This window comes from Periplaneta americana, chromosome 13 (genome assembly GCF_040183065.1).
Source record: "Periplaneta americana isolate PAMFEO1 chromosome 13, P.americana_PAMFEO1_priV1, whole genome shotgun sequence".
Classification (NCBI taxonomy): Eukaryota; Metazoa; Arthropoda; class Insecta; order Blattodea; family Blattidae; genus Periplaneta; species Periplaneta americana.
Genome location: NC_091129.1, coordinates 14,018,451 through 14,046,002, shown reverse-complemented (window position 1 = coordinate 14,046,002; position 27,552 = coordinate 14,018,451). Strand labels below are relative to the sequence as shown.

Below are 27,552 nucleotides of genomic sequence, written 5' to 3'. Positions count from 1 at the left end.
GCCAGTAGTTAGTTGTATAGGTCTACAAGCTACAGAACGCTTGTACTGACCCATGCTTGGATTGCAATGCGCTATTGTAGGTGGCTTGACCAATACGGTGGTGGCTTTGAAGCAGAACGCCGGTGGTGGGTCCCCTGCGGTGACGGTGCACTGCTACCCTCGAGAGAGTCAGCCCCTGCTGCAGCAGCACAGTCCCCGTACGTATCAGCGCGCGGGTTCAAGTCCCGCATGTGCAGAGTGTCCAGTGAAGAATTGCGCGACAGTACGGCATAATGCACTCGCTACACATGCGCAGGCATCAATTTCAGTGCAGAAATCACTAGCCAGCTGTATGCGTGTGAGTGTGTGCACGCACTGTGGATGGCAGAACCAAAATATGTTGCCACTATGCAAAGAAAACAGCGTGCAATTAGAAGTCCAGAACAGAACTGTTTCTTATGATGATGATTGATGAAATGTTTCATCATTCATTATTAACTACGGCGAGTGATTAGAGCGGTGACACAAGAAATTGAAAACAATAATACAATAAAGCCAACGATTTTGGGTTACAGATTGAGGTAAGGAGAAAAGATACAAAAGGAATCCATCAAACTCTACTGAGAGAACTTCAATGTGAAGATGTGAAATCCTATATATATATATATATATATATATATATATATATATTATCGCCGCAGTCTCATGTTTAACATTTGGCAGGTCTTTGAAATTCAAGGCCCAGTTTCACCAAAACCAAACTTTGTTAAAATAACGCTAACAGCATGTTAACTAACGTGTTGTTAAAAATAAAACATCCTGTTAGTGTAATAGTGTTTCACCAACCATTTGAGGTACTTTGGTTAGGTAACATGATGTTAAAGAGTAATGTAACAGGAATCAAAGAAGCAGTGATTGTATGAAAGTTTACTGAATGTGTCTTTAGTTGGTGTAGTCATTTGTTTTAGCGGAGAATTGTATTTTTTACATTATGGAAGTATTGGAGATAGCATAATTACAACGAAAATCGAGAAAAAGAGTGTGTGTAAGGAGCAGTAATTTTACCTCATATGAGAAATATAATTATTTTAGTAGATCTAGCAATTATATGAATGTAATTGAACTCAAACGTAGTGATGGAACTTTAATTAGGAAAAAGGAACGAGCATGGGTCTCTTTAACGCAATATTTTCAATCGCCATTTGGATGTGAAAACGCAAACTATGAAAGAAATCAATGTTATGAAAATATTAAAAGAAATGCTAAGACGGGTCATGCACAAGATACAGTGGAACATTTGAAAACCGACGGTGGTACTTTCACTCTCAAAGTTGATATTTGTACGAAGATTCTTTCAATCATCCAGGATGAAATAGAACCAATAGAACACGAAAATAATTGTGATGCTGAATACTACAATGGTAAGCGTTAACATTATTTTCATATGTTATACAGTATATCTAACATATCTTCACATGTCATTGGTCATAATTACATGGGAACTGTTAAGTCAGTGAAATAAAGAAATATCGTTTTGAAAATCTGCAATTATATCTGAGTATTAATACGAAATAATAATCACAGAAATGCTTACGTTAATAAGTACATATCTTCTCTTTACTGCGGATGCAGTGCTAATATTAATATGAACCATTTTAGTATTTATGAACATATCTATTCTGAATAACTAAAAATGCTGAAGTAGTGATTGCAGCTAATTGTTTGCACTGCGAATATATCTCCATATAATAATGCGGCGTGTAATTATGTTCTCTGGCAGCCATGATTCACGCTGTAACAGGACGTTAAGGATTTAACTGCGGGAGTATGCTATGTTAATTTAACAGTGGGTTTAACATGATGTTAGCAGTAACAACAGTTGATGAAACGTATCTTCCGTTAAGTTGACTATTAAACTGCCTTAACAACATGTTTAATATTTGACAAGGGTTGGTGAAACTGGGCCTAAGTGTTTCTTTTTAAGTAAAGTGTTGCCACTAATTTTCGAATGGTCCATGTAGATTTATTCGAAATTCTATGTACCATATCTAAAAGATACTCTGGGACATATTCTTCTTGAGAGGCGCTTGAAAGTAAATTATAGAATCTCTTTGGACCCATTCTCTCAGATATTGGTACGAATGTCCCAAAACTTGTACAAGAAAAGAACTAAGAACTCAGTTCAGAGGTGTATAAGGACCAAGGATCTGGTGCAAATAAGACTTCAAAGCCTCATATCTCTAATAGGTACCGGTACCAGTAATAATTTAATCTAATCTTTGGAATATATATTGTATTTCTTTCACGTGTTAAAATTATGTAGGTACCTTCTTGTTGTTGACTAGTTCCAACCTGTTGTATTTTTTTTTATTTTATTGGGTTATTTTATGACGCTGTATCAACATTTAGGTTATTTAGCGTCTGAATGATATGAAGGTGATAATGCCGGTGAAATGAGTCCGGGGTCCAGCACCGAAAGTTACCCAGCATTTGCTCGTATTGGGTTGAGGGAAAACCCCGGAAAAAACCTCAACCAGGTAACTTGCCCCGACCGGGATTCGAACCCGGGCCACCTGGTTTCGCAGCCAGACGCGCTGACCGTTACTCCACAGATGTGGACCAACCTGTTGTATGTTATCTTCAGAAGATAACCGACAACAGGTTTAAACTAGTCAACAACAAGGTACCGGTACCTAATTTTAACACTTGAAAAAAATACAGTATATATATTCCGAAGTGATACAGTGTAAAAGTTGTGTAATCAAGGTGGGTAATCTAATCTATTTGAAACCAAACTAATCACTCGCCATTTCCTTTAACTGCTAAATCCATCGCTGAATTCTGTTCTGAGAAGAATTCTTCATTGTAAACTTTTATTTGATTGTGCCATCTATCTTTCACACATAAACTATTTGGCTGGTGGTCTAATTGTCACTATAATTGGTGCACGTGTAATGGAATGGGTAGCATTTAGAATTACGTTAAAAACATACCTAAGAAGTGTTATTCATTTGTTCAAAAAAAAGTTTTTTAAATGTGTATATTCCCCTTGGACACTCTGTATATGTTACATATTCATCCAATTCTTGTGCATATAACAACATATCGCACATGGGCATGTTTACCTATCACATTTGTCTCATTGTGTTTGTTGTTCACCCAATCCAAATCAGGTACAAAGCATGTCCCAGTAAGCTGTGTACTGACCAGGTCATGGAACCTTTCAACTACACTGATGCTTAGCATGTGTCGGATTATTGATGTTGGAATACTGACAACTCAGAATGTATCACAAAACCCAAAAGTTGAATAACAGTATAGTGTTAAAAAGCAACTGTTCTTAGTGATATAGTTTCACTTAGGTAAATACTTTGTTTCAAATGAATGGATGTGATGTAGATATCTACACTTGATTTGTAGTAAATTTTCCCATCATTATCTTCTGTTTCTTTTTTTTACAAAAAAAAAAAAGCTATTTATCAAAAGTAACAAAATGTAATTAAAATGTTAAATATTTTAATTTGTTACGTATTGCTGCAAATTATGTACCTCTAACTTCTTGTCATTCACGAGAATATTAGGTTTCTATTGGTGGTTGATTTGTAATGTGTGTGGAGTGGAGGGAACGACTAAGATTTCAAATCATCCGTCCTCAAGTGAGGTTGACCACTAGGATCCGGAATTAACAAAATATAAAAGATAAAGGGAAATGAAACGAGCAAAATACTGATTCGATTTGTATATTAAAACAACAATTTACGTGTTAACATATAGATGATAGTGTAGAATTTGAAGAGAGACCTTCAGAATTTCCATTACAATCTTCTGAACCTCATAAAAGGTAATTTTAAAGGATTTAAGGATATTAACATGTAAATTTTGTTAAACCACCCCTCGCTCCAAATAGTAAGCCTGCAACATCCCAGTTGTAAAGCGAAATGCCATATTTTTCACTGAGGTATGGAAGACAAGGTACATATTTAGCTCGCTTGTCATCATTTATCTTCAGTGCCTGATTCGTGTCTCGTTCAAAGCAAATCGTAGGGTCTAAGACCATCGCTTTCTTCTATTGATGGCAATTATATCGACTCTTCTATGAGAATCATCTTCAGACACGCAATGAACCTCTTCATGTACTTCCCATCCTCTGTTTCTTAGCAGGGTGGCATGATGGTGTCTGTTGTTACGCAGTAGCTCTCCCTTCTTACAGAGCCCCAGTACGTGGCCAAGTGTTTCAGTCTCGCTGCAGCCGGGATGGCGATAACGGGTAATACTGAAGGTTCTGCCAGGGACAGATCTCACTGCGGTGACGATGCAAGACATCTTGATGGCATTGATGTATCCCGAGGACGAAAGACACTTTTTAGAGGAGATCCAGGAGTTGGCTTTGGGGCATTCTTCAAATGTACAAACACCTTTGCCTTTATGTGGGAGCTGGCACCATGACTGGAATGATTGTTTTCTGAGAACTTCTCTGAGATGTTTTCCTTTAGTTTGAGGAGTGACATCTCCAGGAAGACAGAAAATATTGTATTGCAAATATGTTACAGTAATCCTTTACGAAGGACAATCAGATGGTAATGCTTCTCAGACATCCACAAGGAAAACAAGTGAACATTTCACTCTTTAAGATATACTGCTACCGTAGTCAATTCTCAATATACTCTCCATCTTTTCCTACAGTTTTTCTCCCCACTTTGAACAAGGGCATGTATGCCAGCACGGTAAAATTAATTGTCCTCCTTTAACCATTAACGACAGTTCTCAGAGCCTTTTCATTCTCAAAACGATATCCCCGAAGTTCTTCTTTTGACAGATCAAAGAGACGGAATTCTGATGGTGCAAGATTGGAACTGTACTGGTATGCTAGATATGACAAGTAGGTTCATCCAAATTTTGCCATTTTCTCGGTGGTGTTGTGCTGATGTTCGACCTGGAATTATCGTGCAGAAGGAGCATATTTTCCAGAATTTTCCATGTAAGAATTCCATCCTGAATCTTCTGCAATGCTTCGATGTAGTGGTCACAGTTTATTGTAGCTCCCTACTCCAAGGAATGGACTCTTATCCAAAACCCGGAGGTCATGAGATTTTCAGTCGATCACGTGTTCCTAAACTCTGCGATGTTGAGTAGTCATTCCATTGACTTCCTCTTGTACTCAGATTCAAGTAATGGACCGATATCTCGTCACCAGTAACAATATTCGACAAGAAATCTTCCCTCCCAACTTCGTACTGGTACAAGACTTCTATGAGAACGGCCCTGAGGTTCACTCAGCCTCCTATAAAATTGAGTACCGGATTTTTCCCGGGGGTAAAAGGCGGTCAGAGCGTGGTGTCGACCACACACCTCATTCTAGTACCGAGGTCATGGAAAGCATGGGGCTCTACCTCCATGCCCCCAAGTGCCTTCATGGCATGTTACGGGGATACCTTTACCTTTTTTTTACCTTTACAAGACTTCTATGGCGATTGCTCTTCTTACATTTTTATAACCTGTAAGCAAGCGAAGGACCCATCATACACACACCTTTGCTGAGTTAAGATTTCTAATAGTTATCACACTATCCTTTCTGATAGACAAGAGGAGCAAAATTACTTTTACGATCAGCCCGAAGATGTCATTCACTCGGTGGATGTTCTATTGTAACATTGCAGTGGATAGCCAGCCAGTCCTCTGTGAATCACACAAGTCAGTTTGTCTTTTCTCAGCTTTACCACAATGTCTTGCCCAGCATTGAACAATTCTAACTTCAACAGTGATATCTCCATAAACATTCTTCATTCGTTCATGAATGTAACTCGAACTCTCGTCTTCTGCAGTCAGGAACTCAATAACAGTTCGGCGTATATGCCATCTGCCCAAACACATCCGTGCATCCGATAGTTGCTTATACTGCCTGCTCATTCAATGGCCAAACATGCAACATGAATAGCAAAAAACTGTCGCTAGATGGCAGCTCCTAACAGCCAGTGAAGTCGCTTGTGGATATATGTAAGTCCTATGCTTTACGTTTGTAGTATAGGATTTAAATTTTACTTTATTTCGCGACTCTAATAATTTCTTACTCCTCTTCGTTAATCCATTATATTCTTTGTTCTAGAAAGAAAAAGAAAACAGGAAAAGTTTTTCTGTGTGGAACTTTCTTACATTACTAAGTACAGTTTCACGAATTTATGCACAAGTTTTTCTGATTATTATTCCTAACACACTTCAATATGTCATACTGGCACAAAATAGATACAACAACTTTTTCTTTCATAGTTTGGAGCAGACATACGGATGAACATAGTATATTTGGTGCTGCAACCTACCATTTCAGCGAAAACGTTGTTACAATGGTCTTATGGCCAATAAGCTACTTCTTTATACCAATCCTTTGCTAAAAGACGTAACATAAATTCAAACAAATACCTCCGTCTTTGATGGTCTTATTAATCAATTTCCTTTAATATAACCTATTTTATATTTCAATTTGTATAATCATATTTTTGTAAAAGGCAAGGGTCCAAGAGACTTGGTACTCTTAATGAAAAGATCTTTAAAAAATGAGCAGGCAGTATAAGCAGCGATTGGATACGTTCAAGCAGGCGGTGGTCATATATCAATATCGACCATTTTGTTTTGTACCACCATGCTGCCATCTGCAACTGAAAAAGGAATTATTGGAAGAAAATGTACAGTGAGACTTGAATCGTATAAGGTGTTTTTTTGGCGTTCCTCAAGGATCTGTTCTTGCACCTGTTCTTTACTCTATTTATGTCCAGGATATGCCTACAATGCCGGACTGCCTACATAGTCTCTATGCTGATGACACTGTCATATTTACCAGACATTTTAATATTCACGCAACTTGTGTCAACATGCAAAATGCCCTAAATATATTAACACAATGGTCAACCAAATGGAGGTTAAAAGTAAACGGCGAAAAATCTCAATTGATGGTCTTTACTAAACGTTTTCCCAGGATCATAGACCAACTGAGTATTCAAAACCAAATAATACCTTTTACCACATCAGTTAAATATCTTGGAGTACTTCTAGACACACGTTTGTCTTACAGGCATCACATTCAAAACATAAGAGACAAAGCATTTCAAAGATACATGGCACTCTAAAGTCTGACTTCAAGGAAAGCAAAAGTCCTGCTGCATACATCAGTCATCAGATCATACATCCACTACTGCTGTGAGAGATGGGGCCAAGCTCATCCTCGCCACCTGAAGAGTCTGGAAGGAATTCAAAGAGCTGTCTGCAGAACAATCACTGGTGCACACTACCTCACGAGCAATGTCAAACTCTACAGTGAACTTCATATACCCTTCCTGGTTGCTCATATTCAAGATCTACTGATTACATACAGGAATAAGCTACTTCATCATGCCAATCCTTTACTAAGAGACATAACATAAATTCAAACAAATACTTCCGTCTTTGACGGTCTTAGTAATCAATTTTCTTTAACAAAACCTATTTACATTTTAATTTATAAAATCATTTTTTTTAAGGCAAGGGTCCAAGAGACCTGGTACTTTTAATAAAAACATCTTAAAACTAAAAAAAAAATGTGTTTTTGCATAGCCTACATAGATTATTAAATCAGGCAAAAAACAGAATTCATTACTTTATGACTGTTCACTCAAAAGAAATCGTAATGGATGGTTCCGTCGTTTAACTTATCTTTATTGAAGTTCAAAGACGGAACCATCCATTAGAATTTCTTAAATCATAGTATCTTACCAGAATCAAAATGTCATTTAAGTTAATGCTACTTCATAATTCCATAATAATTTCATCTATTGTTTGAAGAAAGCTCTGAAAATTGATCAGTTGGTTCCACTATTTGAAGAAAGCAGAGGCGTATACTGGTTAAAGGGTTTGGGCTACCGCTGACCCTATTATTACACAAAATATATCTAACAATTACTTTAATTTTAATTACTATGGTAAAACTAATAATACAAAATTATTACATTATGTTATATTATAAACTTTTTCTTTTGTAATTTCCTTGGGCTACCGCCGGTAGCCCGCAAAATACGCCCCTGGAAGAAAGCTCTGTCAATTGGACATTTCTGAAATACTCTTCCGGCAAAGGATCGATTTCAATCTATTCTGTGATATCTCCTGCATTATTAACAATTGTCAGAACTAGTTTATGAACTCTTTTGAGCAGATTAACTTCCCGTGCTGACTGTAAAGTGACACAATCTTACTGGACAAGAAGATACATTCCCCTCTCTAGCACAGTCTGGGTTGTCAGCACATGCTTCATTCCAATTAGTGTGGCTCGTGAACATCAGAACAGAGTTGCCAATCTTGATAATCGTTTGCTTTCAGTGTCGGGCGTCGGGTTGTCCACGCCTCACCTGCGCCGACGTCAGTCATCGGCTCCTCCTCAGGAGGAGAACCTCCAAGTGCCACCGCGACCGCAGCCACCACACTCCGCCCTGAGTCACGCCACTGGCTCGTCCTACTACACGACACCCTCGCCCCCCGTACATTCCAGTGCCCCCCAGGCCCCCCTCACACAAACCTCAGACAGCATCCAGACCTACCCACACCCTTCAGTATTACCACCGCAACCTCCCCCACCCCCACACCAGTGGGCGGACCCCAGGCGAGACTTTGATGTGTACGATAGGATAGAACAGCTTGGCAGGTGAGTAAGCTGCCCTCGAAACTTTTATCAGTAACAATCGCTACAAGACTTTCTCCACATAATGAGCGTCAGCATTCTGCTTTGAGTGCATACATTTCAATTGAAGTCTGAAAATTATCTTTTCATATCATTAATAAACTGTATTAATATGCTGAACTTCCTCTATACAGCAGTGGGGAGAAGGTAAAGTGAGAATACTTTAAAATATCAGCATGGACGAATATATAATAGGATGCGAAACTTACTGAGTTTCCCGTAACACATACTAAAGGCGCTTTTTTTTAACAGGAACATGAATGGTACATAAGTGTCAGCCTTCATAGTAATATGCGTTACAAGAGCTCGTTTATCGTACATTATTTTGTGCGAAGATCGTTTATTACATACCTGAAAGAGGAATTTCTAATTAGTTGCAATGAAATCTCCATATTGGTCTCTGTTCAATGACGGCAACTTTTAAAAACTAAAATATCTATCTTCAAATTGTTGCTATAAAATGTTTGCTGTGTTTACTATATTCCAGAAGGCCGTGATATACGTCTGTCTTTCCCCCCCCCCCAGTCTATAAATGCGAACTTAAAACAAACGGTAAGGTTATGTAATGATAATATTTTAACAATATTATTTATATAACATATTGCAGTAATAACATCGACATCTGGAATCTTATTGATTTTTTCACGGCTTTCTTAATGTTACTTGCATTACAAACGCAGTAATTTTTGTGGTGTTGTAGAGTTTACTTAATTTTTGCAAATATTTAAAAACAATAATTAATAGTGCAATTTAGGTGAAATTGCAGTGGTAAGTTTCCAATTTATAATTATTACTATATTGAACGTCTCTAAAAATAATATGTTAAAAGCCTAAAGCAGTAAAATCAATATGTCACTTAAGCTGTAAGAAGAGGGAAATTGTTATGTGTGTTAGGTTGGGAATACTGAATGTGGAATTTTAGACTTTCCGCGGATTGGTTTTGTGCGGAAACCAAGCAAATACGCACGATCTCGCACAAATTATCTTTTCATATCATTAATATATTGTATTAATGTGCTGAACTTCCTCTATACAGTAGTGGGGAGAAGGTAAAGTCAGAATACTTTAACATATCAGCATGGATGAATATATAATACGATGCGAAACTTACTGAGTTTCCCGTAACACATACTACAGGCGCTGTTGTAGAAATTGATCTTGCTGCCACCTGTTGGGAGGAGGGGCGTTATTACATCTAGCAGCGCATCTAGTAGCGAAAAGAGTAACTAATTACTCCATGCATTTAGCAGTGCACCTGGTGACGAAAATATGAAACTGTGCAGAAAGTATTCCCTCCCACCCTCATCGATATTCAAAACTAACCCAATTTAAAATAAAACATTTACATTTTTATTCCTCACAGCATCTTCTACTGAAAATTCTTACCGGAGCCAACAGGAAGATAAAAGAGACGATCTCTTTTACACTACCCAATTAAAATATAACCAGACAGAGACAAAAAATAAAGCAAAAGGTTAGATAATTGGGATTGTATTCTTTGGGTATTTATTGTACAGCGCAATGGAAAATTCTGCAAGAACTACTTAGATAGTTCAATTTATTACATTACTATTACTTTACAATACATTCAACAACACTATTTTTACAACGTCCATAAACATCACTGCTTATACACACACGTAGTATCACTTTATGTTCACTTATTAACAAGTTTCTGTCTGCCATCTTGTCTCCTCGAACAATATCTCAAATGGATAAATAGAGAACTCTGGATAATGTACCCAACACGTAGTTCTAATGTTCACTACCTACGATGTTGGGCGCTGATCATCTTATTTCAGCCCCCCGCCGCCAGATGGTGCTGACCGCAGTTTCGCATCCTATTATGTATTTATCCATGATATCAGTTTGCAAGTCTGTCGCTTACCGATGCGACCCCGTTACAACTATCAGCATCTCCTTTTGTGAACTCAAAGCACTAAAATGCTTCACTGGCATTTCCTTACGCTACCCTCTGTAAAGTTACGGCGTACTACATATTAAATAAATAAATTCATTAATTAATTCTCACAGAAGATACGGAAAATGTTGCTCATTTTGCGTCATGCGCAATCTACGTCTTCTTCAGAAACTATCATTTACATATGTCAGTTCTTCGACATTAATTTCTGTTCAAATGTTTTCTTTTAGTTCATGTAGAGATTGAGGATTAGTTGCATACCCTTTACTTCACCTTACTTTACTTTACTTTACTTTACATTATTTTATTGTACTGTACTTTACCTTACCTTACCTTACTTTCCTTTTCATTAGTACTTCACTTCACTTTAATTCACCTTACTTTACATTTTACAGTACTTTATTTCACTTCACTCTAATTTAATTTACCTTAACTTGTATCACTTTATTATATTTTATTTTAGATTGCTTTACTTCACTTCACTTTAATTTAATTTAATTTAATTTACCTTGATGAAAGAGTGATGGAACGGAGAAAAATTCTCTCCGGCGCCGGGATTTGAACCCGGGTTTTCAGCTCTACGTGCTGATGCTTTATCCACTAAGCCACGCCGGATACAACCCCGACGCCGGTTAGAATCGTCTCAGATTAAGCTCCATTTCTTGGGTTCCCTCTAGTGGCCGCCCTCTGCACTACGTCATAGATGTCTATGAACGCAGGACCGAAGTCCATACATGTGTTGAGGTGCACTCGAATTTTTCTCCGTTCCATCACTCTTTCATCATATGATGACGCAGAATATCTGCATGGAAATATCATATGTACTTCGGTACATCAAAATATATATGATATGCGTAATAAAATCACTTTGTGATTTAAGACGGCGCCTATACCGTCGGATCCCGGCCAACCAGTCACTCATTCGAGTGCACCTCAACACATGTATGGCCTTCGGTCCTGCGTTCATAGACATCTATGACGTAGTGCAGAGGGCGGCCACTAGAGGGAACCCAAGAGATGGAGCTTAATCTGAGACGATTCTAACCGGCGTCGGGGTTGTATCCGGCGTGGCTTAGTGGATAAAGCATCAGCACGTAGAGCTGAAAACCCGGGTTCAAATCCCGGCACCGGAGAGAATTTTTCTCCTTTCCATCACTCTTTCATCATATGATGACGCAGAACATCTGCATGGAAATATCATATGTACTTCGGTACATCAAAATATATATATATATATATATATATATATATATTAATTTACCTTACTGTTCACCACTCCATTCTATTTTATTTTACATTACTTTCTCTTACTTTACTTCATTTTAGTTTAATTTACCTTGCATCATTTTATTTTGCTTTGCATTACTTTACTTCACTTCATTTTAATTTAATTTATCTTACCTTACATCACTTTATTTCAATTTATATTGCATTACCGGTACTTTACTTCACTTCACTTCTATTCAATTTATCTTACTGTACATCACTTTATTTTATTTTACGTTAGGCTACTTTCCTTTACTCCACTTCACTTTAATTTCATTTAATTTAACTTATCTTGCAACATTTTATTGTATTTTACATTACCATACTTCACTTCACTTATATTAGTTTAATTTACTTTTACCTTACCTTCCATCACTTCATTTTATTTTATTTTACATTACTGCACTTTACTTCACTTCACTTTACTTAAATTTAATTTAAGTCTTCATTTTTCTGTGTAGGTGCACTTCTAACACATAACTGATTAAATTTCCAACGTCTTTACTATGTTACTATTTAGCATTTACCTGGCGACTAGTTTCGAAGTCCTGTTCTTCATTGTTCAAAGCCTCGTCAAGGCCTAGGCTTTGGGGACAATGAAGAACAAGACTTCGAAACTAGTCGCCAGGTAACACAATAAAAAGTTGGAAATTTTATCAGTGTTAATTTAATTTACCTTGCATCACTTTATTTTATTTCATCTTTACTTTATTTTTTACTTTACTTTAAACCTTACTTTACTTTAGGCCTACTTTGGACTGTTAGGAAATTTACGTCTAAAGTTATCCCCTATTCTATCGCATGATTTCCTGCACTTTATGTACGTGTTCAAAATGTATACTGGTACTGTATAAAGTAGAATTAGGATATGAATTGTAAATAACTTAATTATGTATCATGTTCAGTTAATATTTCATTATAGCCTATGCAGGCTTGTTAATGTGCATGAAAATGATTTTTATATTTAATTACTAGCTGTATCCGTGCGCTCCGCTGCACTTATTAGAAATAAATATAAAGTAATTACATAATTAAAATAGAACATTGGGTCCAGGGAACATTCGTGTTTGATAGAAGAATAAATTGTTTAATATGCTACTTAATTTAAATTCTATTTAAATAATTAAAATGCTATCATTTTGGTTCAGAGACCACTCATTTGGTGCCAAGATAATTCGTTTAACATTTTTCTAAATTAGTCTTGAATGCATCCTTTAACAAATCACTCCAAATTAATAGAGTTGATTGTGTACGAAGATCATTTTTATGTTAACCTTACTGTGCATTTTTTTTTTTTGTTAAGTTTATTTTATTCACTCCTTAACATCTGTGGTCATGTAGCATGTTTATGAACAACGAAACTATAATCTGAAGCGGCGGTGGAAATGTGTTGTATTGTTATTTTAAAACTCTTGTATATCCTAAATATCAGTCCTATCAAAATTTTTCAGAGAATAAAACCTATCAAAAATCATTTTTAAAGAAACTTTTGTTATGTAACATTTTTCACAGAAATCAATAATAAGCGAGATATTTCGGTTTATTTAATTCAGGCCCCCTTATAACTCGCCTTTTAAATAAAGTATTTTGAATGCCATATAGCCTAAAATCTAAGTTACAACGAACTTAATTTATATTCCAATTTTCATCGAAATCCGTTCAGCCATTATGGCGTGAAAAGGTAACAAACATCCAGACAGATAGACAGACTTAAGTATCAGTCCTATCAAAATTTTGCCTGGGTTAAAACTTATCGGAAATTATTTTTAAAGAAACTTTTCTTATGTAACATTTTTCACAAAAATCAATAATAAGCGAGGTATTTCGGTTTATTTAATTTAGGCCCCCTTATAACCCCCCTTTTAAATAAAGCATTTTGAATGCCATATAGCCTAAAATCTAAGTTACAACGAACTTAATTTATATTCCAATTTTCATCGAAATCCGCTCAGCCATTATCGCGTGAAAAGGTAACAAACATACAGACAGACAGACAGACATACAAACAAAAATTTCAAGAAAGCGATTTTCGGTTTCAGGATAATTAATTATACATGTTAACAGCAATTATTTTTGGAAAATCGAAAATTACCAGAAAAATTTCGCTTACAGATTTATTATTAGTATAGATACTTTACTATTTTTGTCATTGTTTCATTATGTATTTCACTTCTGGTAGTGTGGAAGAGAAGGCCTCATGGCCTTAACTCTATCAGAATAAATAAATAAATAATTGCCATGGACTGTATTACAGACAGTTGCAGTCGTTGGAGCATTCAGTTGCTAGTGACGTCCGGCTCATCCTCACCATCCTGCAGCAGCAACATACTGTACGCAGCTCGGAGTCTTCGGGATCCTCCATGATGCCTGATTACAGAGAGGTAATCGTGTAGCATTTGTCTGTTTCTATCATTTTGCTTTTCACTTTAGAGCCCCTCCAATGACGCCACTTCTAGAAGCACTGCTGAAACACTGCCACTTGTTAATAATGGATATCAATGAGTGCCTTCAGACGCAGCCATAGCCACAGAATAGTGGCGCTGTGGACGGTCTGAGTAGTTGGTTTCGATGCCAAGAACTAAATTGTAGGTTTCACATGGCACCACAGCAATGCTACTATTTCATACTCCTTTAGAGCCTCCGGATGTTTGTTTTTTTCCGTGTCTATAATAGTACATTATGCAACGAGCCTATAATGAAGGTAATTAAGAAGTGAGTGTGGATATTTATGAAACGAGCGCAAGCGAGTTTCATAATTTTCATACGAGCTTCTTAATTACCATTATAGGCGAGTTTCATACGACTTTTTATGCTCGACCATATTTCTAACTTAATATTATCAATTTCAATTGTATCTGACCTGGAGCAATGTTCCGTATGTTGTGAGATCTGCGCAGACGCGAAAGTATTGATTTTTTCCGAGGAACAGATATCCACATTAACCTTGCTAGGCCATAAGAACCTACAGAGATAACATTAAAATTAAATTAGACATTGAAAAACGAGATGACAAATTGAATTTATTTGAATATTATTTATAATTAACGCTAATTATTATAGTAACAGAACATAACCTTCTGCGACAGTATTGGATTTCCAGCCTTCGTGACTTTTCGCTAATTCTCTTTCGAATGCATATCCGAGAATAATCGATACTTGCGGTTTTATAACGGTAGAAAGCTGACCTGTCATTGGCTGAACAGTTATAACCTGAGTCGTTATTGGCTGAAAGACCTGACCTTTAATGAGTAGGTGTACTTTAATGACATGCATTAAAGGTCTCCTACCAGGTATATAATTACTACATTTCGGCATGGTCGAGCATAAAACATATTACCACATCATCTGCAGATACACCTTTAAGGGGAGTTGGTCATTATCGCATGCAAAATAATGGTAAAAATAGCCTATCTTCTAGCAGTCATAAATATAATAGTCTACTATTTATAAGTGGTCTTTCATTTTTTGTTAGCTATGTGTGTATACATATTAAGCTTTAAAATGAAAAAGAATGGTGACTCTAAAGTAAATCTGTATCCTTAAATTAATTTTTTTTAATTAAGCACAATTTTTTTTGTAAATTCACTACATGTCTGTGATTAGGTACACTCTATTCACTTATTATAACACATATTGAATTGAAAATTTGACCACTTACTGCTAATAGATACTAAAACATACCCTACTAAAATTATTCATATATCTGTAATATTATGGGCATAGGGCTTATAGTAATCATCACCGTCAATAGATTTTAAAAAATTGAAGATTAGTATAAGCCCTATGCCCATAATATTACAGATATTTTAATAATTTTAGTATGGTATGTTTTAGTATCTGTTAGCAGTACGTGGCCAAAATTTTAATTCAATGTGTGCTATGATAAGTGAATAGAGTGTACCTAATCACAGGTATGTAGTGAATTTATATAAAACATATGTTTAAATTCAAAAATTAATTTAAGGGTAAGATTTATACTAGATTAACCATTCTTTTTTCATTTTAAAGTTTAAAGTGTATACATACATCACTAAAAAAATGAAATAGCTGTGATAAATAGTATTACATTTATGACTGCTTGAAGATAGGCTATTTTTACCATTACTTTGCATGTGATAACGTCCAATTCCCCTTAAAGGATAGCCAGTTTCACGATAAACTCTACGACAGACTGTTTTCCATTCGGTTGCATGCCATCACATTGCATCAGTTCTCGTCACCACGTTATACCAATATGACTCTATATGCATTCCTTAAGAGTGGATACCTAGCTGAACATCTTGAATGGTTTATAACTCCCAAGAAGTTCGCCGTCAATCTTGATGGTGCGAACCTTTGTGATCACTGTTGCGCGTCATTTTTCATTCGGTGTTTATGGTGCAAGTTAATGGTTTGCTTTGAACATTTCTTGAATGTCGACGATGTCCATTTTCTGAAGTGTAAGTTAATACACAGGGGAGATAGGGAAGATTTCTCCCCTGTTGGAAAGCTATCTCCCCCTCATAAATTCGTATTAACATCCCTGCCAGGGATAACTTCTGTCCGTCTCACAAAATAAAATTGTTTTAATATGAGTATACTTTATAGAGTACAGTATAAAGTAAGCAAAAAAATAATATTGATGTATTATCATCACCTTCAAGCTGACAACAATCAATAACTTAGGAATTACACATCCTATCTTAAGCCTGTTCACGGATATAATTATTATTATAATCAAGATGCAGGACAAGCAACTCAGTGCAACCAAGCGTTGAGCCGTATCGAATGAGGATGATAATAATTTTATGTACGGTATTCTCCAGGGGTGAATGCTAGTCACGAAAGTCAGGCTTGCTCTTTTATTCATAGGGGAAGTGGAAGGATATAATAATTCATAAATAATAAAAATAATCAGACCCACATAAATAATTTATTTTATAATTATGAAATCATTATGAGTCATGGATCATATTGCCTATCAGATGTAGAAGTTCGATATAATATAACAAACATGGCCAACAAAACAGTTTATTTAGTTTTTTTACCCTGCCAACCAATGCACATTATTGTATTGAGCTGCACTGAACGAGCGCACATATTCTCTATAATGTCTGTCTTCTCTTGAATAGTCCTTCGGGAAAATGGATTTAATAATAAGCTTTCAATAACACACAATTCCGAACTCGTTGCAGTACTTCAAATTAATGTTTAAGAATTAATAATACATGCAGCAGCTAACACATGCATTCCGCTCATACAATTACATTGCACTCGCAAATCACAGCACATTCACGCTGTCAGTACTGGCCTGTGTAACGTTAAATAGTTGTTGGTGTAGCTCTCGGACCAGAGCTTCAAACAACACATAACAGAAGCATGTGCGCCTAGGACGGACCAAGGAGGAAGGCACTTGCGCGCGCATCATATTCTCGCTGTTTCTACGTCTTTCCTGTAGCTCCGAGAAACGAGCAAGCGTTGCGACATTTGCGGTGTGCAACCTGCGGGTGGTATTACGCCTATACAGTATTCCAAAAATAAAAATAAATGTTAATGTACGTAACGCCATTTTGAGAAATACACATTCTACGAAAATATTGGACTTGCGCAGCAAGCATAGCATGCCCTGAGAAATCGTCCCTGGTATTCTCTATCTAGGATTCTATCAGAAATCTTAATTCACACCTTGGTAATACATACATCCCATAGATTGTTGATCTCTGCACCTCCTAGACACTCATTTTCTGTCGCTCTCCTGATGCACATGGTGGGTCATTAGCAACTAATATTTTTCCTGTCATAATTGTTAACAAAACACTTTCAAATGAGCCTTACTAAACTACAACCGGCCAGTCTCCGGCTCTGACATTTCTCTTGGAAATAGAAGAGAGAACGAGAGAGGAAGATAGTGACCAGCATTGCCAACCTGTGGCGTTTTGAAGTTGTGAAAAGAACCTCGAAATTCCACTGTGAATGAAACTATTCTGCTACATTTTAACCTTAAAACACTCTGGTTCGGTTTAAAGTAATGTTTTTAATTCTATTGTAATTTGCTGTTACAAGACTTGAGTTCTGATATGCGAAGATTAATTCATTCGCAGTTTGCAATGCTGGGAGAGAGGCGGGCACTAGATGTTAAAGTTGTCTGCTAGAACCAACTAGCTATGAGCGTCTGATGTATTTATTATTATTATTGTTATCCAAATATTGAAACCCTAGTTTACCTTTGGTATATTAGGGTTGTAGTTTGTTACATGTGAAATACATTATGTAGTGATAATACACAATTTTAAAGAATTAATAGTAGGTGTGAATCATAGTTACAATATAAATACACTAATTAAGAGACGGTAAACAATACTAAATACGTTATGCAATAATTACTTTCAGTTAAAACAAAATGAAATAAAATTAGAAATTATAATCGAAGGTGTAGAGAAATTGCAAGATTATTACATTAATTTGTGATCTTTTCCTAATTTTAAGCAATATTAATGAGATAATGCACAGAATTGGCGTAGTTACAAATAAATCACCTATTATATAGTTGGTTTGCGATAGTAAAGAAAAAATAAAAACAAAATTACTTATGGTTACAAACTATATACCTGTCATCAAATACTCAACAATAGTAAAATCTATAATACAAACATAGTTATTGTTGTCATTACTATTATTATGTCTCAAAGATAGACACCTTGTTTTTTCATAGTGCATTAGGATTTTATAACATCATTAATTTATATACAATTAACAGCTACAGTCTTGCGTGGATGTGGTGTATAAACTCTGTGAATTGTTTGTAACAACATTTTTTCTAAGAAAATGGTAAAGGGGTGTGGAGTAATTTAAATTGCAATCCGAGATATGATATCTTAAAAAGTGTCTTTTCCTTTCGAACACTGGACAGTGAAAAATCAAATGTTCAACAGTCTGATTCTCTTTGCATATGCACAGAGATTCTTCTGCACTTTCTTTCAAAGTAGGAACCGAATTTTCCATGGCCGGTCATAAATTGGGTGTAAAAGAAGTCGGTTGAGAACTGACTGCAACATAGTCTGTCTTGTACATTGGGAAAGAATAATTTCTTGGTCACAGAGCCTTTAACACTAGAGTTCCAGTATGTATTCCACTTGAGTGTAGTTGTGTGCTTGATGTATGAAATAGGACAGGTGGAATATTTATATTCTGAGTTGGTTGAGGCTGATGTATCCGCTCTTTCGTTTCCTTCAGTACCTGTGTGGCCGCGCACCCACATTAAGCAAATACGACCTTCAAATTTAATTATTAGGGATCTAATTTCGACGGCTATAGAATGCAAGTTGTATTTATCGTCAATGGTTTGTAAGGCAGATTGAGAGTCGCTGTGAATACATGAGTCAATCCCGTTGGTAATGCTCCATTTCACTGCTTGCAAGATGGCAAATAGTTCTGCTTGGAACACGGAGCACATGGGCGCCAGGCGGAACGTGGCAGAGTGGACTTCAGTAGTGTTGTAGTAGGTAACAAAAGCACAGCCCACCAAGGTGACGTCGTTCTCCTTTTGCAACCGAGAGCCGTCAGTATAGATGTTGTATTCATGTCGATCTGTACATGTATTTGATGCACGGTGAAAATCTTTCGGATGACCAGTTAATTGAAAATGTGATCTTTTTTCCACCTCAAGATATGATTCTTGTTCTATAAATATCCCATTTCTTTTCACGTTAGAGATTTCAGCTTTAGCCATGGCTGTTAAAAACAATGGTGGTATACCCGCGATCACTAGGGCTGCGTCTGTCGATGTGGTTCTGTAAGCCTTCGTGATTCGTAGAATGAATCCACGCTGGATTTGTATTAATTTATTTTGAACCCACTTTTTGTGAAGTATATTTTGAAATGCCGAGACACAGTATAATATCAATGGTTCGAAAGCGCCATGATATATTGTTCGCAATATATCAGGACTAAGACCCCAGGTTGGTCTGGTGGCCCTATGCAAAGCAGATTGAAACTGGTGTGATTTAGTGACTAGTGAATCAATATGTGCCTTAAAAGACATACGTTTGTCGAGAGTGACGCATAAATACAAGAGTGTCTCTACTATGTCGATATCCTTCATGTCCATCTGTATGTGTGGTAGGTCGTAATTTCTTTTCCTTGTAATCAGCAAGGCTTTTGTCTTAAGAGGGTTGAACTGCAGTTTGTTGTCTTTTCCCCACTTGGATATGGAAGTCAGCGTTTCATTGGCTTTGTTTTCAATACAGTTTATATTGTCAGCTGTTATTAGGACGAGAGCGTCATCAGCATATGCTATTAATTGACAATCATTTGGCAGATCCATCTGTAGCAGGTCGTCATATAAGATATTCCAAAGCCCTAGACTACAGCAGGAACCCTGGGGACATCCTTTATTAACGTCTTTCATTAGAGTAGTAGTTCCTATCGTGAGTTGTACTTTGCGATTGCTAAAGTAATTTTTGACTAGGTTATATAGGTTTCTAGGACAACCTTTTTTCTTCAGTTGAGACATAATTTTAGGCCACCAAGCGTTGTCAAATGCCCCCGAAATGTCCAGTGATATGAGTAATCCGAACTGCCGACGTCTTAGAGTTTGATTTGCCCAGTTCACAACATGAAGCACTGCATCTTCTGTGGATTTTTGCGGTGTGAACCCATATTGATTCCCTTTTAACATATCTGTATTATACAAGTTATACATAATTCTATCTATAATAAGTTTCTCCAAGAGTTTTCCCATAACAGGTAGCAGACAGATAGGCCGATAGGCGTTTGCTGTTCGGTTATGACAGTGCGGTTTTGGTATTATTTTAACATTTGCGATTTTCCAGCAGTCAGGAAAGACTTGCAATGACATACATTTATTGAAAATACTCACAAAGAGATCGGCACAGCTCGTATGTACATTTTTAATTATATTGGCAGAGATTGCATCAATCCCTGGTGCTTTTTTATCATTCAATTTTTTTTTATTGCCCTCTCTACCTCTTCTGCTGTGAATTGTGGTTCATCTTCCGTGTCAGGTGACAGCTCGGATTCAAGTCTGGTACGCTTGTGCACATCCGTGTCTATAGAATCATCAGGAAAGAATTTATTGATTAGGACACTAGCTGTTTCGTATGTATTAGAGGTAAACCCGTTGTCGGTTTGGATAGTATTGAGAGATCTGTTGAAGTTCTCGGGTTTTCGACACATTTTATAAATTATCCCCCATGGGTTTTGTGGACTTTGCGATGAGCAGAACTCCTTCCATGCCTTAGTTTTAGCCTGCAAAATTTTGTTCTTGTAATCAGTTTTAATGTTGTTGTAAAATTGCTCGTATTTAATTCGAAGCGTTTCACATTTACATCGTTTGTATCGTCTGTGGCTGGCTAACACTCGTTTTCTCATTATGTTTAACTCTGCGGTCCACCAGTAGTTTTTGATCGCGGTTTGAGATTTCTTTGGCAGATGAGCTTCACATAGTTCTGTTATGTTTCTAGTCAGTTGTTCTATAGCTGAGTTAAGTGATTCCGGCGTGTTGCTATTATTAATGTTTATGGATGTTCGACGCAGTTTGAGTCGTGCTGCCCTTTGGAATCGCGACCATTTGACGTTGTTAGTTTTGTAAATGCGTGCACTTCCTGCATTAGTATATAACTTTGGTTGTAGTTTTATGTCGATTATGATTAATTCATGATCAGACATTGTGTGAAAGTCACTAACTTTCCATTCTACGATGAATGGTGTTAGAGAATGACTACATACACTCACGTCGATGAAACTCGTGGAGTTGTTGCGTCTGAAGGTAGGTTTGTTGCCAGTGTTCAGGATAGCTAAATTGTGTGAGCAACAGAAATCAAAGAATTGCTTTCCTTTAGAATCGCTAACAGGACTATTCCAAGCATGATGTTTGGCGTTGATGTCCCCTACAATTAACATATGTTTTCCCTTAAGATCTGAGCAAATAGCCTCCAACTCATTCAGTATCTGCGTGAAGTCACAGTCCGGGTCGCAATAGATATTACAGACATATATATCTTGACCGAAAAGATCAACGCATACCACTACTCTGTCAGGGGTGCAGTACTGAATAAGATTAATAACATTATTGTGTCTTGTTAGTGTTGCTGTCCTTATGTTATTGCCCTGATTATTTAGAGTTTCATTATTATTATGTTCGAATATGAAGGTATTAGAGCCAAATCCAGAAGCACGGTTTCGTTTGGTATTGGGTTCTTGAACACAAAGTAATTTAATTTTGTTGTCTATTGTACTGGATGAAAAATTTGCGTTATGAACCAGTTCTTGAGTAGGCGTAAGTGATTTGTGCAGGTTTTGTTGGTAAATGGTAAGTTCACCCATAGTTGATTTTGGATATTGTGATGACTATTTTCTTGTATTGGGAACAATCAAAAGAACTGGCTGGATGGTTGGTGATACAGACACTAACATCTAAAAAGCTGCTGGAATTGCTACACCTATATGTTGGAATAATCCCATCGTTAAGAATAACTAAATTGTGAGCATAGAAAAGATCATAGAACATTTTACTCCGAGCATCATCCACTGGACTGCCCCATGCACAGTGTTTTGAATTGATGTCCCCTGTGATAAACAGAGGTTTTCCCTTTAATTTCTCACATACACGCTGAAGATCGTTAAGTTCAACAGTCAGATCACGCCCTGGTTCGCAGTAAACACCACAAATGTAAATTTCAATTCCACACCAGTTCACACAAACTAAAACCAAATCGGGTGTACAATATTGAGGTAGGTGTAGTACGTGTGAGTATTTTGTAATTATAGCTGCTCTAGGTCTTTCATTGTTAGTGTCTGATGTATTTAGCACCATGTTGCCACTTCTTTTTCTATGCGAAGCACGTGGCGAACGAGTCGTTAGTTCTTTGTGTTATAATACAGATGAAGTAGTTGGTGTTGTTTTGTGCTTGAGCGATTTACGGTGTCTGTAAACTTTATTATTCTTATAGTAATATGGCCAGTGGTTCGTCAGAATCGAAAAAGAAAAAAATCGGCTCTTTTAAGAGCCAAAGTCATGAATTTATATATGCAGATTGCGTGAATATTTTGAGAAGGAGCGAGACAATGGAGAACCTCTTCTCCCTAGTGATGGGCGAAGTTGTTCTTTTCCCGGAACAGTTCCGACGGTTCCGGTTCCGAAAAAATACTATGTTCCAAATAACAGTTCCGAAATAACAGTCACCAGTGGTGATGAGTCGGAGTCGTTGAGTCGTTCAAACGAACGGTATAGTACCCTCCCTCTTCACCATAGACAAATAACACCATGCAGCTCACACTGGAGCACTTATAGGCATGACATAGTACACATTCTTATCTATAGATGGCACTGCAATGCACATTCGAATCGATTTTGGAAAATTGCTGTGCATGCGGACAGAACTCAAAAGCTTAATGTTAGTAATTACACAGCTGTTGACTACAAGGACAGAATACAACACTTTGTTTTCGTACATAAAGTTATAAAGACATGGTAGCCAACTAAAAAAAAATAACATAACATTTAAAACATATGGTATGTAATTTCTGTTCTCTCTATTACATAATAAAAAAACAAATCATTAATTTTTATTTTTACTTTTCTTAATGCACAGTTATAATAATAATAATAATAATAATAATAATAATAATAATAATAATAATAATAATAATAATAAATATTACAATTTCATAAATAAAAAAGATATATATTGGCAGTACTGAAACCTGGAAACCCCGCAGTGGGTTAGTAAAATGTTGGAATCGCATCTTTACCAAAGTGTAATTTAAACTTCGCATTAAACCTCGCTCTCCAAATCAGTACTTATATGGGTAGTTTCCAACAAATAATGCTACAACATTTGTGTCGTTCTTTGATAACAGAGAAGATAGCACAAAAACTTGTGCTTGTCAGACTTAACCTCAACAAACGACATACAGACATTGTAACTAAACCACTCATTACCATTTACGACTTTAACCTTTGTATAGAATCAGCTGATCAATGAATTAATAATAGTCTGCGTACTTTATGACTTTGTAGAATGTTTATAAAACAGAATTAGTCAACTAATGGTGAAATAAACCATAAAGCGGGAATCAATATTACAGATTATTGAATACTTACTATGACATTACAGATGATTGGCCAGTCTTACAAATGTTGATATTAAAGTTCGCGCCACAGCAAGGATTTCAATTTGCATGCGCCCCCCTCCAACCACGTGAGAATTTCAAGTACAGTGTAACTGCAGCTGTCGTTGGTTCATCGGAACAAGCTCCGACGTTCCGACTGTTATCTCGGAGTCGGAACATACCTTGTGCAACGCGGTACTGCGAGCCCGCAACAGCTGGGCAAGTGAGCAGCTCGGAGTCGGAACACTGTTATTTCGGAACAGGAGGTTCCGACCTACTGTTCATTTTTGCAACAGTTCCGAGGGAGTCGGAACATACCTTGTGCCACGCGGTATTGCGAGCCCGCAACAGTTGGCAAGTGAGCAGCTCGGAGTCGGAACACTGTTATTTCGGAACAGGAGGTTCCGACCTACTGTTCATTTTTGCAACAGTTCCGAGACCGGAACAGTTCCAAAATAACTGTTGTGTTATTTTTTACCCATCTCTACTTCTCCCTGTTACGAAAGTTGTAGATAGAGTTTGTGACGCCTTGAAGGTGGGAAAAACAACCGTTAAAAGTATGGCGTCTTTCCACTTGAGTATTAACAGATTCTAAAGAAAACAGTCTTTTTCATTTGATACACTTTCATTATAATGGCAATGATATCCCCATAGTTTGTGGTAATATACTGTAGGCCTATGTATAATTTATATACGTGTTCGCATTAGTTTTTATTGTTATAATTATTTAGCTGTGTACATTAACGAATGATGCGATCTACGTTTGTGTAAAACTGTAAAATGATTTACATACGCATTCCCATTAGTTATTTTTTGTGATCTACGCTAGCTGTGTACATTAACGAAGGCTGTGATCTAAGTTATATGTAAAATGATTTATAGGCATGCCTACGCGTTCGAATTAGTTTTTATTCCGCGCCACAAAATCGGCCGGCGTGCGCGTGAGAGTTTTCAGGTTCGTTCCAACAAGCGGTTCATGGATCAGTTCATGTACGGTTCCTGTACCATCTTATGCGCATGCGCTAGTTGGGCATCTGCTATGGGATTGAAACTGGACTGGACGCTGTTGGAACGCTTTCGCGGATCGTTATGTACTAAATCCAGAGATGCTATAACTGTGATCATCTTTGTTAAGAACCGGATGCTTATTATTATCGTTTTGCAGCTAATTCTAATTGCAGAAAATAGAATTTCGATCATTTTCTATAAAAAGATGACAAAAAATATGGAAGGCAAGAATTCCGTTAATTCAGTGTCGTGTACTGGGGGACTCTCATCTAAAAATAGTTCTTTTTTATTATTAATGTATTTACCTTATTTATTATACTCTTAATCAAAGCTGCATGTTGAAATTGTAATTAACTATTTCAATACCCAAATAGTTTCCATTCCCTTTCTTTTTGGCGAAAATTTAAATTAAATCTCTAGTTTTATTATTCGTCTGCACTGTCACTTTTCATCTTTAACCTCAATGATGTGAACAGTCGATCATGTCTTTCTTCAGTATCCAGGAGACGTTGGTGAGCTTATGCGCATGCGCGTCTTGCGTACTCTTCCGTACATGCCTCAATCCACGGACTATTTCTGACCGTTCCGAACCCGTGTCAAAAGCTTGTTGGAACGCCCGATTGCAGTACATGTTTCCGGTTCAGGACTGGTTCGGATTGTGTTGGAACGCCTTTTCTGTACTGCGCATGCTCACGATGGTTACGGACGGTTCCTGACTGCTGTTGGAGTCTATACGTAACGGCAACACTGTCTCCCTCGGTCATGAGAAACGTCAGGGCAGGAGAACGAACGGCCGTACTAATGTACTATAGAGACTGCACTTGCAACTTCGCACTCAAGGGGTTCCTTGTTAGTAGGCTGTTGTATGCCTATATAAAATTAGAAATTAAATTACAATAGTGTACAAAATATATACCGGTGATATTGTAAATGTATCTCTTTTTAAATTTTATTTACTACATTTATTTTTTCTTAGAACAACATAATTTCTTTAGTCCCTTTGACGCTATAACCAAGTTCAACTGCATTTCATTCGCTTGTGTAGCTGTTATATTATCAACCTTGACTCCAGATTCATTTGCAGTCTTCCTCAGACTATGGTCAGAGGTCAGGGAGGTCGTCAAGAGAACGCGGTTCCAATGTACAAAGAAGCTACAGTATTTCTCAAGACAGTCCGTCAAATTTCAGGTGAGTACGTGAGAAGTTTTATACGTCGAAAAATAGAAAAGACATGTCCAAAGGACAAGTGAATTTAAATTTTAAGTGATATGTTCTGCGTAGATTGAATTAAGGCCCATTCACAATGAAAATTAAACATAAACATAACGTAAGCATAAAACCTTGTGTCCATGTTATTTAATGAAAGCATTCACAATGAATTACATAAGCATAAACTTAATCTTAATCATAAGACGTTAACATGAAAGTTTGTAAACTCCAAACTTTCATGCTTATGTTTATGCGATTTGGAAACAGTACACCAGCGGAAAGCGTGTTTTCACTTTTTGTTTAACATTTCATGGGCCTTGCCTACAGGCAATATTTTGATCTATTGGCCGTGATGATAGCTAGGCGCGCAACATGGAATCATATGATGAAAAGTTGATTATTTTACATCTCCGTTTCTTTGATTTCAAGTATTGAAACCCATATACTGATGCCATTGTAGTTATTAGAAACATAAATTGAATAGCTACATCGTCAGTCATTGTGCAATTCTCCATTTTTATGTAATAGATTCTGTAGTTTTGTTGAGTCGGTATGTTTGTTTCCACACACGTGTTATGTTTACGTTATGTTTAATTTTCATTGTGAATGGGCCTTGGCTACTTAAGTTTGTGGCATATGTTTATGTGCTTATGTTAATGTTTACGTTATGTTTAATTTTCATTGTGAATGAGCCTTTAGTGTGACAAGACACAAAAATAAATACAACTTAACATAATTATACGAACTATCATGCAACAGTTGCAACGACTTCTACATCAGACAGACGGAAAATCATTTCAAACACGTTACAAAGAACACATCACAGCCATAACCAAACTACACAACAATTCAACCTACGCAAAACACGTTACAACCTCCAATACAACTACAGCAGCATAGACAGTGACGTTAAAATAATACACATCCAGCCAAAAAACCATAAACTTGACACTCTTATAACAATAAAAAATGTACAAACATACAAAAACACACCCCAGCACATCATGAACACTCAACTCAATTTCCAAACACACATTGAATTGTATTGTATTGTATTTATTAACATTCCATGGTATTCATATATTGCTTACAGCTGGAATATGGAACAAGTCAAAAAACTTAATACTATTATAAAGTCTTAATTCATAGTCACAGTCTAGATGAAATATATATAGATGAGATTTACAATATAGTCTACTAGTACAACACAAAATTCATTTTCATGAAATGTTATTGAATGTCATGAATTCACCTACAGAATAGAAGGCGTGAGAAATTAGGTACTTCTTCAATTTGGCTCTAAATAATTTTATGTTTTGAGTTTCATTTTTTATATCGATAGGGAGGCTATTAAAAACTT

The 27,552-nt window shown here is 36.6% G+C and overlaps 1 protein-coding gene across 10 annotated transcripts in view; it reads left to right on the top strand.

The window, feature by feature from the left end:
- Positions 1-27,552, top strand: part of sei (seizure) — a 367,275-nt gene that overhangs the window by 316,468 nt on the left and 23,255 nt on the right. For 5 of the 10 annotated variants that reach the window (XM_069842943.1, XM_069842945.1, XM_069842946.1 and 2 more), the window contains 4 exons: positions 81-197; positions 8,320-8,641; positions 14,119-14,245; positions 26,056-26,171. In XM_069842943.1, coding sequence (XP_069699044.1) covers positions 81-197; positions 8,320-8,641; positions 14,119-14,245; positions 26,056-26,171 — 682 coding nt within the window. The remainder of the gene's footprint in view (positions 1-80; positions 198-8,319; positions 8,642-14,118; positions 14,246-26,055; positions 26,172-27,552) is intronic. The other 5 variants (XM_069842952.1, XM_069842944.1, XM_069842950.1 and 2 more) reach the window with 3 other exon arrangements.